The sequence below is a fragment of the Oncorhynchus gorbuscha genome, linkage group LG05 (genome assembly GCF_021184085.1).
Source record: "Oncorhynchus gorbuscha isolate QuinsamMale2020 ecotype Even-year linkage group LG05, OgorEven_v1.0, whole genome shotgun sequence".
Classification (NCBI taxonomy): Eukaryota; Metazoa; Chordata; class Actinopteri; order Salmoniformes; family Salmonidae; genus Oncorhynchus; species Oncorhynchus gorbuscha.
This window is the reverse complement of record NC_060177.1, coordinates 51,818,636-51,832,410: the sequence shown is the minus strand read 5'-3', so window position 1 is coordinate 51,832,410 and position 13,775 is coordinate 51,818,636. Positions and strand designations below refer to the sequence as shown.

The 13,775-nt window shown below is 43.2% G+C and overlaps 1 gene segment (V, D, J or C); it reads right to left on the bottom strand.

Moving 5' to 3' along the window:
• Positions 1–299: 299 nt before the first annotated feature.
• On the bottom strand, positions 300–968 carry LOC124036019. The segment is given in 2 exon segments: positions 300–700; positions 787–968. Coding segments are annotated over 2 exon segments (372 nt in total).
• Between the last annotated feature and the right edge of the window lie 12,807 nt (positions 969–13,775).

The window sequence follows — 13,775 nt, the reverse complement described above, 5'->3', positions numbered from 1 at the left end:
GGATGATCAATGGAAACCTCGATGCACATGAGCTCAATTTTGAGTCTCATAGCAAACGATTGGAATATTTATGTAAACAAGTTATTCAGACCGTTATACCCATATATACTTAAAAAGCAAACAAACCTCTGTCCAACCTCTGCACAGAATGTACATATACAGGACACATCAAGAAGATGAAGTTTAGATACTGTTTTCTCATTGGCAAGACATCTTGTTTATTTATTTATAATTCCTTTTATAATTGCAATTCACTTTGGATTTGAAGAAGACACTACACTCTAACCTCTTACTGTGGTATAGAAACCTTTTTATGAATTCAAAGCTTGATTTAAACCACAGAGGCTTTGTACAGGCTGTGTGGATCAGTTCTCACTGTGGGTTGACGAGTCCCAGCAGGCACAGTAGTAGGCGGCAGAATGGGACACTTTAACTGACTGGATCTTCAGCTCACTGGTGTCAGACTCCCTCCCAACAGTGAAATCTGCACTCTGAGGATGAGTGGAATCACGACTGATAGAATTGTCATCAAAATCAAAGTATAGAATCCAAGTAAAGGGTTCACCCTCTCTCTTCTGGTACCAGTGGACCAGGTTACCCCAACACCGACCAATAACTTTGCAGCTGAAGGAGACACTCTGTTTCTCTCTCATAGTCTTTGATATCTGGTCCTGTTGTAGCCGCTGTCCTGAAGCAGCCACTGTAAAACAGAAGTGGATCACAAAGAAAATCACAATAGAGTTACTATATTCAAATATATGGATACAGGTTTGATGAACCACTTACCCAGAAAAAGAGAGAATATTATTATACCACAGTCCATGTTCAGTGAATATTAAGATTTGGGGAATTGAAAAGCTACACGTTATAAATAACACTGAACATGAGACTGATTTAACAGATCTTTACTGAAGTATGGTTTGGATCATATAGTTGATTATGAAGATGAGAGGTGAAAAACCAGCTGGAGTGTGTCGTCTCAAACAGTTCCTCTGACAATGTCACTTCCTGTGGTGCAGCTTGATTCTTTCGCAGCTCAAGACTAAATTTGAAAGGTTCTCCCTCCTTCTTTTGGTACCAGTAGAAATACGTTGTACACTGATCATTGTCTTTGCAGCTGAAGGAGACACCCTCTCGCTCTGTCCTAATCCATGATATCTGCCACTGACACTGCAATGACAATTTACTGCAAAACTTAAAAGTAATTACATGTGTCCACAATGTATGCATCAATCATAGACTTAAATTCAGACAGAGACACTATTTTCTGCCAGGCATTTCCAGTTGCTCCACGACTAGGGTGCATTGTAAGAAGAAAAGTTACAGTACTTCAACAAAGTGAGTAAAGAATGACCACAGAGCTTAGAGACATTTCTATGATGATTCTGAGATCTCTTCTTTTGAACCTGAAGATAATTGTGTTTAGATCAAGCAGAGATGATGTGAGGGTGAAACACTGTCACTAACTGCTCCTCCAATCTGATCTGGTTGTTGACAAGGGCTATTTTACAATTATATTATCTCTCCTTCCTCCCAAAGTGTGCCCTTGTTCACTTCCTTCACTGATTTGAAATAAATATGGTGGAAAGGCCACTAGCCAATGCCCACGTATTCAATGAAGGGAGAAAGTTGATATTATGGAGGCACCCATTCACTGTCTAAATTCAACCATTATTTTCTTTGTACCAGATTTATCAATACTACTCAGCTAAGTGATCAATTCTAGGTGTATCCTTGTTCAAGGTCCTCCTATCTTTTGATGGAGACCTCTATATACAAGTTCCATATTGCTCTTTCAATACTGACATTGCACCCCTGTGTCTTTCTCCACAAGATGGTGAAAAAACATAAATCATGTTTGAAAAAGTTGAACAGAGAAATGGTTCACCTAACAAACCAATGGCTATATCTTTTCAATCTTATAAATGGAGACTGTTGATTTTGGCTACATGATCTACTATCACTGATGTTGTGTTATTATTAATTCACAGCGTTTTTATTTACCATTTCAGGTTTATAGTTCACCAAAGTTATAAGTATGGAGGTGGTGATCTGAGTAAAGAACAACCAACCTATGACCATGTCAAATGAAAGAAACTGACCAAAATGAGCTAATGTTTACTACAGCTGCAATGTCAGACTGTGTGCACGCACCCTATTAAACTGGGTAATTACTTATCAATGGCTTTGGAGCCGTCTGATAATCTCTACTAACCATCAAATTCAAGGCTAATCAGTAGGCTATGTCAGCCTCGCTGCCTAGGCTATTTTTCATTAAACGACTCCAGGATTTCTGGAGTTGACTCCGACTCTTGGTAGTCAAGGAGTTGAGGAATTTACTATTTTGGAGTTGACTATCCAGTTTAGTCTCCCCCGAAGGGAAGACCATCCTACCTTGTTTAGGGCTAGAGTCCTTTTTTTCGGAATTTCCGCCTGACTGATGTGCCCAAAGTAAACTGCCTGTTACTCAGGCCCAGATATGCATAGACTTAGTACCTTTGCAAACGAGACACTCTGAAGTTTGTAGGAATGTTAAAATAATGTAGGAGACTATAACACATTAGATATGGTAGGAGAAAAGCAAAAGAAAAACCAACCAGACTTGTTTTTGAGAGTCCATGCTCTTCCATTAGAACGTATAGGGAAAAAGTTCAATCCAGCTTCCAGATTTCAATTCCTATGGCTTCCACTAGATGTTAACAGTGTTTGTTCAAGGTTCCATGCTTGTTTCTTCCAAAACGAACAAGAATTCAGAGTTTCGATACAGGAACACAGAGTTGGAAAACAGTCTGTGCGCGATGAAGAGGACGCGCACCTGCTAATATCGCTTTCCTATTGAACATACTTCTTTCCGTATGTAATATTATAGTTTAACATTTTAGGGTACCTGAGGATTAAACATACATGTATTTTGAATTGTTTTAAGGCTCTCTTCCAAGTCAAGGTAAGCTTTCAGTTTTATTTATTTTGACCAAGGCCCACTGGTGTAACTGCTAAACTGCTTGCTGTACAGTGCACCGTGTGATTGTAGCAGGTTTACTAATGCGTTAATTCTAATAGGTATGTTGACTATGACGTTCGCTAATATGGTGACAATGATGTAGGATGTGTGTAGCAGTTGTGGCATGAAGGTTTGGCTCTGAAAGTGTTTTTCACCTGTTCACAGATAGTTGTGCACTGAAGTCCACAATGGCTGAAAATGCTAAACATAAATCAAAAATTGACCCTAGAAATTGTATTGTTGGGAAATTTGGAGAGACCTGGTCAGTCAATTGCTAATAAATTAATACTCTTAGTAAATGTATTTATCTTCAACTCGCAGTCTATGGATTCTATTCAATTAGATAGATTCACATTGTATGTTAAACGTCACAGCATAGTTGGAAGATACTGTATATGGTGGGAGATCTGTCGATGTGCCTGTGGGCATGCGCTTGATCCTGGTTGCTCCTGTGGGTCATTCTGGATGGGAGTGTCTGCTAGATGACCGAATGTAATGAATGTAGGCTGCAGGTAGCATGTATGTTTTAAAATTAAATGTAAAAAATATTTTTTTAAATTGCAAATTGCGGATACTGTTTGTATGTGGCTGCTATGAAAGTGAATTGTGTGTTCCAGTGATCAGGGGTGTATTCATGCTGCTGATTCTGTTGGAAAACATTTGAATAAACATGCCTGTTTTAAACTATTGGACTAATGATTACACTTAAGATCAGCTAGATCCAGTTTGTGCAAGGCTGTATTGAATTTGTCACTATCTGTCTGTCACTTTGATTACTCCAATTTGTCCATCGATCTGTGCACCTACGCTATAAACTTTCATTCGTAGGCTATGCTGTAGTAACCTCATGATGGGTATAGGAAAAACTGTAGTATCATGTAGTAGCCAAAACCTATCCATTTTTAAATTGAGCTGGGTGAATGGAATATGAATGACAGTCATCCCATATGCTGTTATAGAAATAAGGCCATTGTAGCAAGTTCAGGGAGTGAATACATTTAATGAATATACGAAACATAACAAGAAACACGAATAACGCACAGACATGAAACAGAAACAATGACCCCTGGAGTAGGAACCAAAGGGAGTGAGAGATATAGATAATCAAGGAGGTGATGGAGTCCAGGTGAGTGTCATTATGCGCGTAACGATGGTGACAGGTGTGCACCATTAACGAGCAGCCTGGTGACCTAGAGGCCAGAAGAGGGAGCACAAGAAGAGAGAGGGAGTGCCGGGGATAGAGCATACGTGACATTACCCCCTCCCCGGCACATCCGGCTCCAGCATCAGGATGCCAACCAAAGGGAAATCCCGGGGATCCGGAGCGTACCGGTCACCTCTGCTGAGGCACAGAAACGTGATGAACCGGCTGAGGGGTGAGAGACTGATGAACCGGCTGAGACATCCCTGGTTGCCTCGGTCGAGGCACGGGAACCTGTTCACCAGCTGAGGCATGGGGGCCTATTGAACCCGCTGAGGCATGGCAGCCTGTCGAGCCAGCTGAGGATTGAGAACTCGACAAACCGGCTGAGGCCTCCCAGGTAGCTCCATTTCGGACACCCGGACCCGTCATCACGTCCAACACAAAAACAACAAAAAACAGATGCTTCCCTTTGGTGAGGCGTCATTCTGTAACATGTGCACTGGGAGAAGGGAAGCAAGTTCTGGGAGTGAATACATTTAATGAATAAACTAAACAAAGAACAAAGAACCACGAACAACACACGGACATGAAACAGAAGCAATGATGCCTGGGGCATTTGGTAGCATTGCCTTTAAATTGTTTAACTTGGGTCAAACGTTTTGGGTAGCCTTCCACAGGCTTCCCACAATGACTTGGGTGAATTTTGACCCATTCCTCCTGACAGAGCTTGTGTAACTGAGTCAGGTTTGTAGGCCTCCTTGCTCACGCAAACTTTTTCAGTTCTGCCCACACATTTCCTATAGGATTGAGGTCAGGGCTTTGTGATGGCCACTCCAATACCTTGACTTTGTTGTCACAAACTTTGGAAGTATGCTTGGGGTCATTGTCCATTTGGAAGACCCATTTGTGACCAAGCTTTGACTGATGTCTTGTGATGTTGCTTCAATATATCCACATTATTGTCCTACCTCATGATGCCATCTATTTTGTGAACCGCACCATTCCCTCCTGCAGCAAAGCACCCCCACAACATGATGCTGCCACCCCCATGCTTCACAGTTGGGATGGTGTTATTCGGCTTGCAAGTCTCCCCCTTTCTCCTCCAAACAAAACAATGGTCATTATGGCCAAACCGTTCTATTTTTTCATCAGACCAGAGGACATTTCTCGATAAAGTATGATATTTGTCCACATGTGTAGTTGCAAACCGTAGTCTGGCTTTTTTATGGCAGTTTTGGAGCAGTGGCTTCTTCCTTGCTGAGCGGCCTTTCAGGTTATGTCGATATAGGACTCGTTTTACTGTGGATGTACATTCTTCTGTAAATGTTTCCTCCAGCATCTTCACAAGGTCCTTTGCTGTTGTTCTGGGATTGAGTTGCACTTTTCGCACCAAAGTACATTCATCTCTAGGAGACAGAACGCGTCTCCTTCCTGAGTGGTATGACGGCTGCGTGGTCCCATGGTGTTTATACTTGCGTACTATTGTTTCTACAGATGAACGTGGTATCTTCAGGCATTTGGAAATTGCTTCCAAGGATGAACCAGCCTTTACTAAGCCTTTGCAGAAGGCAAGAATCGCAGTCGCAGGCAATGGTCAAACACAGGTAGGCAGTCAAAAACAAACAATATCTCACAATCATACAAACAGAAATAAATGAACTAAATAGGGAGTTGATGAGACCAGGTGAGAAACGAACACAGGTGAAATCAATGAACAAAAATGAAAGACAGAGCTACGTTCCAGAACACAAAGAAACAGGGCTACTTTCAAGAACACAAAGAAAAAGAACACAAGGTTGACTAAGAAAAAAGAAGCAGAACCTTACACCTTTATTCAGGTGTCTGCAGTAGGTAGGTCCCACAATCATCAAAAATAAAAAGTGATTCATTTTGGTTTTAAGTAGTGTGCACAAAATGCACCATGTACAAAATGAAAGGTCCTGCAATTAATGTAAAAGGCATATTGTTATATCAATCAAATTAATTTATAAAGCCCTTTTTACATCAGCCAATATCACAACGTGCTACACATAAACCCAGCCTAAAACCCCAAACAGCAAGCAATGTAGATGCACGGGGGCTCTGAAAAAAATCCCTAGGAAGGCAGGAACCTAGGAAGAAACCAGAGAGGAACCAGGCTCTGAGGGGTGGCCAGTCCTCTTCTGGCTGTGCCGGGTGGAGATTATAACAGTACATGGCCAAGATGTTCAAATGTTCATAGATGACCAGCAGGGTCAAAAAATAATAATCACAGTGGTTGTAGAGGGTCAGCACCTCAGGAGTAAATGTCAGTTGGCTTTTTATAGCCGATCATTCAGAGTTAGAGACAGCAGGTACGGTAGAGAGTGTCTAAAAGGTAGCATGTCCTGTGAACAGGTCAGTGTTCCCATAGCTGCAGGCAGAACAGTCGAATCTGGAGCAGCAGCACAACCAGGTGGACTGGGGACAGCAAGGAGTCATCAGGCCAGGTAGTCCTGAGGCATGGTCCTAGGGCTCAGGTCCACTGAGAGAAGAGAGAAAAGAGAGAGAAAGTTAGAGGGAGCATACTTAATATTACACAGGACACCAGATAAGACAGGAGAAATAGGAGGAAATCCAGACAACAGTCCTTGTTCAGTGACTATGTGGTTTTAAGAATGGGTGGCAAGGAAGGAGTTAATCCTAAATGTTTCAAAAACGTAAAGCATTGTATTTGGGACAAATCACTCACTAAACCCTAAAACTGAACTACAGTGCCTTGCGAAAGTATTCGGCCCCCTTGAACTTTGCGACCTTTTGCCACATTTCAGGCTTCAAACATAAAGATATAAAACTGTATTTTTTTGTGAAGAATCAACAACAAGTGGGACACAATCATGAAGTGGAACGACATTTATTGGATATTTCAAACTTTTTTAACAAATCAAACACTGAGAAATTGGGCGTGCAAAATTATTCAGCCCCCTTAAGTTAATACTTTGTAGCACCACCTTTTGCTGCGATTACAGCTGTAAGTCGCTTGAAGCCTGAAATGTGGCAAAAGGTCGCAAAGTTCAAGGGGGGCGAATACTTTCACAAGGCACTGTAAATATTGTAATGAATAATGTAGAAATTGAGGAAGTTGAGGTGACTAAACTACTTGGAGTAACCCTGGATTGTAAACTGTCACTGTCAAAACATATTGATACAACAGTAGCTAAGATAGCAAGAAGTCTGGTCATAATAAAGCCCTGCTCTACCTCCATAACAGCACTATCAATATTGCAGGTCCTACATGGATTTTGTGTTGTAGATATGTGGTAGCAGAGTAGGGGCCTTTGGGAACATACTTCATGTGTTGTGAAATCGGTTGTGAATGTATTCCAATGTTTAAAAAAGTGTATATTGCAGTGTGGTAAGTATTCCAATGTTTAAAAAAAGTGGACCAAATCGCAGTGTGGTAAGTGTCCATGATTTATTAATAGAACTGAACACTGAATAACAAAAACAACAAAGAGAACGACCGAAACCAAAACAGTTCTGTCTGGTGCAGACACAAAAACAGAAAACAACTACCCACAAAACACAGGAGGGAAAAGGTTACCTAAGTATGGTTCTCAATCAGAGACAACGATAGACAGCCGCCTCTGATTGAGAACCACACCCGGCCAAACACACAGAAATAGAAAACATAGAACACAAAACATAGAATGTCCACCCCAACTCACGCCCTGACCAAACCAAAATAGAGAGACATAAAAAGGATCTCTAAGGTCAGGGCGTGACAGAGCGCAGAGCTTGTTGGACCAGGAAAGAGCTTGGTACCCAGCGTGTTGTTGTGGAAATAATCAGAATTGGTTGGTAACATAGGTAAGATGTTTTATAATCATCATATGTTTGTAAGTTACTTCTCATCAAGAATGTTATTTTTGTATAATACTGTGGCAGGGTTGCAGTTATCTGTTCTATGTCAAGACTAAGTTGCATGGGCCGCAGAGAGGGGAGAGGTCAAGGGATCATCAAGCGTGGATCTCTTGGCTCCACAATGTCTGTGTGCCAGTCAGGGTGTCTCTGTGATCTTGTCAAGATAGGATTTGTTGTATTTAGAATTGGTTGTATCTAAATGACAAGTTGATATATGCCTGTTGATATGGAGGGTTGGTTTATGGTTCTAGGGTTTAAGTAAGGAGACAAAGCTGAACGATTTATTATGTCTATGCTGTCTGACTATGTGTGTTCTTTGCTATTAAAGGATCGCAGTTGCAATGCAGAGGGGGCTCTCAGAGAATTCACTGAGAGACATTGAATTACCTGAGAGTCACAGGGTTGTGATATAGCTCATATAAATAAAGATGGACTTTGATAACTAACTCTGACTTGTGTGTGTGGTTTGCTCCCATGATTTGGTAAATAGAGGAAATTTCCACGACAGTGTTCTAATACGCACCGTTCTTTTGTAACTTAATGCTGTAACTTAATAACTAACTTAGTTCAGCAGCACACTCAGAGTTGGTTACTTCTAAGCTGCTATACACATTTATTTGGTTTGTTATTCTATCGTTTTTCATGGAATTTTGTGGTAATTAAATAGCTAATAATTTATTTAGAATTTCTCAGGATATATCTAATATAATAATATAATAATATCTCTCAAATATTTTTACCAGCATATTAAAAAGAAAATTGCAGCCCCGTGGGAATCGAACACACAACCAACTGAGCCACACCAGACCACTTTGGCATCAGAGGATGAATTGGAGATGGTCAGAGCATGTTTACACAATAATCAATAATTCAAAGACGTTGGAAAAAATATACGAAGACACTCATGTTGGTGATTAGATTAGGTCGCCCACTTTACTGGAAATTTGTATCTGTCACTGATTAAATAACTTAAATGTGACTGTAAGGGGTGCGTACTGGAGGCAGAGAAGTCAGACGCAGGAGAGCAAAACTGTGTTTCCAATGGCGCAGTTTAATAACAAAAACTCACCGGAAAACAGAACAAATCGATAAATGGGTACATAACCCGACGCACACCAGGACAGACGTGCACAAGCACTTACAACAAACAATCACCAACAAGGAATGGGGGGGAACAGAGGGCTAAATACACAACTTGTAATTGATGGAATTGGAACCAGGTGTGATAAAAGACAAGACAACCAAAGGAAATGGCTAGAAGGTCGGTGACCGCCGAACGCCGCTCAAACTAGGAGAGGGACCAACTTCGGCGGAAGTCGTGACAGCGACAACCATCATCGCCATTAGCAAGTGTTGATGTCTGAGAAAAACATCCTGCTTCATGTAGTTAACGAACTGTCAATTCTGTAACCGACAAAATATTATCCGATTGAATCCACGAAAGGGGAATTTATCTTATACATTGCAGTAAAATAATAAGGTTCACCGTTCAAGGGACCAAGTACATTTTCACAGTAGCAAGTCTGTGTGCATGTTGCAACACAACGCCACATTTGATCAGAAGTTACACTGTTTGTTAATTCAACGAAGCAGTGGCGGATTTAGGTATAGACGACATGGGCAGCTGCCCAGGGCGGCATCTTGCCGGAGGCGGCACGGGGCTCCCTGATTCTAGTTAGGCAGGAAACTAACCGGGGAAGTTGTCCCACTCAGAAGTACGAAACGGGGAGGGTAGCAGGGGTAGGTTGACCTCAGGTCTCCCTACTGGAAGGCCGATGGAGGCGGAGCAGGGGAATCTATCAAATAGCGCACCTCTAACTTTGTACAGTACTAATGCAATTGGTTGTGCAATTTAATTTGTGTGTTTCTTGTTTGATGTGCAATAGTGTAATAATCAGGTTCTCTTCTTTACAAGTGTGTTATTCTATTTGTGTATTTCTGTGACATTGGATTTGTACAATTTAGTTTTATTTGTGTGTTTTTGTTAGCAATAATGTAATAATTCAAATCTTTTTTATTATTTATATACTACAATTTGTTTCTGCTTGTCTTTGTTACCTCTTTTTGATATATATTAGTCTTATTCTTGTATATATTTTTATATAGTTCTAAATGTTATGATTACTATTTTTTTGTTGTTCCCAATGTCTGAATTAAAATTCCAGTGCAGTGTGGTGTTTTTTTATGTTGGCGGCGGGGGGGGGTGGTTTCCCCCAGGGAGCCATACAAGCTAGAACCGCCACTGCAACGAAGCAATACTGCGTAGCTTTTTAGGAGTTTTTATTGGTTTTAGTCACACTGAATGAGAATTACCCTCCGCTAAATGTAAAAATGGTGTGGTGGTTATGCAGCTATATCTTGTTTCCACCTTATTAGAAAACCAAATGAACATATTAACCACATTTTCCCATCACTATTGAGTCTAGGCTCAACATCTGCGTCTTAACATGCAGATGGAAGCAAACTGATTGAAAACAGAGAAAAGGGGATCTTATGATCTTATTGTTGTTATGCAGGTGAATGAGGACCCAAAAGCGACTTGGCGAAAACAGAGTTTTTATTCCAGTAAAGGAAATAGGCAATACTCCTAGACAAATCAGAGCAGAAAACAAAACATAAAAAAACTAATTCCACTCGTAGTGACGAGGACAGACTGGAGACTCGACCATAAACTGTAGGTTGCCTCGGGAAGGCACCGACCGTAGCAGACTCAGACACCTGCTCACACGCAGCATCTGAGGGAAACAAGACACAGCACGGCGAACAATATACAAGGATCCGACAGGACAGAAACGGAAGACAAGGGAAGAAATAGGGACTCTAATCAGAGGGCAAGATACGGAACAGGTGTGAAAAGATTAGATGATTGAGTAGGGGAATAGGAACAGCTGGGAGCAGGGACGGAACGATAGAGAGAAGAGAGAGAGGGAGGGAGAGAGAAAAAAGGGAACGAACCTAAAAAGACCAGCATGGGGAAACGAACAGAAGGGAAAGCATAATGACAAGACAATATAAGACAAAACATGACAGTACCCCCACTCAGACCGAGCGCCTCCTGGCGCTCTCGAGGAGGAACACTGGCAGCAACGGAGGAAATCATAGATCACAAACGGTCCAGCACGTCCCGAGAAAGAACCCAACTCCTCTCCTCAGGACCGTAACGGAAAACGATAAAAAGGGAAACTAGGGTACTACTCTAAAAAAAAAATGAGACACGGGTAGAGAACTGAAAGCTTTAGAGCAAACAGGACCAAACAGGCCAGGAGAGTAACAACTAGGGACAGACTGAGACACAGCAAGGGCAGGAACAAGACCAGGAGAGATGCGGTGGCAGGGAACAGACTGAGACCCAGCAAGACCAGGAGCAGAAGCAGAAAAAAAATTACCAGACTTATTCTGCGCGCAGTCCGAACACGCAGCCACGAAACGGCGCGTGTCACGCTCCTGAGTAGGCCACCAAAAGCGCTGGCGAATAGAAGCAAGAGTACCTCGAACGCCGGGATGGCCAGCTAACTTGGCAGAGTGAGCCCACTGAAGAACAGCCAGACGAGTAGAAACAGGAACGAAAAGAAGGTTACTAGGACAAGCGCGCGGCGACGCAGTGTGCGTGAGTGCTTGCTTAACCTGTCTTTCAATTCCCCAGACTGTCAACCCGACAACACGCCCAACAGGAAGGATCCCCTCGGGATCGGTAGAAGCCACAGAAGAACTAAAGAGACGGGATAAAGCATGAGGCTTGGTGTTCTTAGTACCCGGGCAATAAGAAATAACGAACTCGAAACGAGCGAAAAACAACGCCCAACGAGCATGACGCGCATTCAGTCGTTTGGCAGAACGGATGTACTCAAGGTTCCTTTGGTCAGTCCAAACGACAAAAGGAACGGTCGCCCCCTCCAACCACTGTCGCCATTTGCCTAGGGCTAAACGGATGGCGAGCAGTTCGCGGTTAGCCACATCATAGTTACGTTCCGACGGTGACAGGCGATGAGAAAAATACGCACAAGGGTGGACCCCATCGTCAGTATCGGAGCGCTGGGACAGAATAAGTTCGCGGGCCACATCATAGGCTCCCACGCCCACCCCGACGCGTCAACCTCAACAATAAACTGTTTAGTGACGTCAGGTGCAACAAGGATAGGAGCGGATGCAAAACGCTTCTTGAAGAGATCAGAACAACAATCATACGACCGGTGAGGAGGAAGGGAGTTGGTTCTGGACCGACTGAAGACCGTGTGCAGACCATGATATTCCTCCGGCACTCCTGTCAAATCACCAGGTTCCTCCTGAGAAGAGGGGACAGAACAAACAGGAGAAATAGCAGACATTAAACACTTCACATGACAAGAAACGTTCCAGGAAAGGATAGAATTACTAGACCAATCAAAAGAAGGATTATGACACACTAGCCAGGGATGACCCAAAACAACAGGTGTAAAAGGTGAACAAAAAATCAAAAAGAAATGGTCTCACTATGGTTACCAGATACAGTGAGGGTTAAAGGTAGTGTTTCACATAATATACTGGGGAGAGGACTACCATCCAAGGCGAACATGACCGTGGGCTCCCTAACTGTCTGAGAGGAATGTCATGTTCCCGAGCCCAGGCTTCGTCCATAAAACAGCCCTCCGCCCCAGAGTCTATTAATGCACTGCAGGAAGCTGCCGATCCGGTCCAGCGTAGATGGACCGGTAAGGTAGTACAGGTACTTGACGGAGAGGACCGTCTAGTAGCGCTTATCAGTCGCCCTCCGCTTACTGATGAGCTCTGGCCTTTAACTGGACATGAAATGACAAAATGACCAGCGGAACCGCAATAGAGACAGAGGCGGTTGGTGATTCTCCGTTCCCTCTCCTTAGTCGAAATGCGAATACCCCCCAGCTGCATGGGCTCAACACCAGAGTCAGTGGGGAAAGATGGTAGTGTCGGAGAGAGGGGAGACACAGTTAACGCGAGCTCTCTTCTATGAGCTCGGTGACGAAGGTCTACCCGTCGTTCAATGCGAATAGTGAGTTCAATCAAAGAATCCACGCTGGATGGAACCTCCCGAGAGAGAATCTCATCCTTAACCTTAGCGTGGAGTCCCTCCAGAAAACGAGCGAGCAACGCCTGCTCGTTCCAGTTACTGGAGGCAGCAAGAGTGCGAAACTCTATAGAGTAATCCGTTATGGATCGATTACCTTGACATAGGGAAGACAGGGACCAGGAAGCTTCTTTCCCAAAAACTGAACGATCAAAAACCCTTATCATCTCCTCTTTAAAGTTCAGATAATCGTTAGTGCACTCAGCGCTTGCCTCCCAGATAGCTGTGCCCCACTGCCGAGCCCGACCAGTAAGGAGTGATATGACGTAGGCAATCCGAGCTCTCTCTCTTGAGTATGTGTTGGGTTGAGAGAGAACACTATATCACACTGGGTGAGAAAGGAGCGGCACTCAGTGGGCTGCCCAGAATAACATGGTGGGTTATTAACCCTAGGTTCCGGAGGCTCGGAAGACCCGGAAGTAGCTGGTGGCACGAGACGAAGACTCTGATACTGTCCTGAGAGGTCGGAGACCTGAGCGGCCAGGGTCTCAACGGCATGCCGAGCAGCTGACAATTCCTGCTCGTGTCTGCCGAGCATCGCTCCCTGGAACTCGAGAGTAGAGTAGAGAGAATCCATAGTCGCTGGGTCCATTCTTGGTCGGATCCTTCTGTTATGCAGGTGAATGAGGACCCAAAAGCGACTTGGCGAAAACAGAGTATTTATTCCA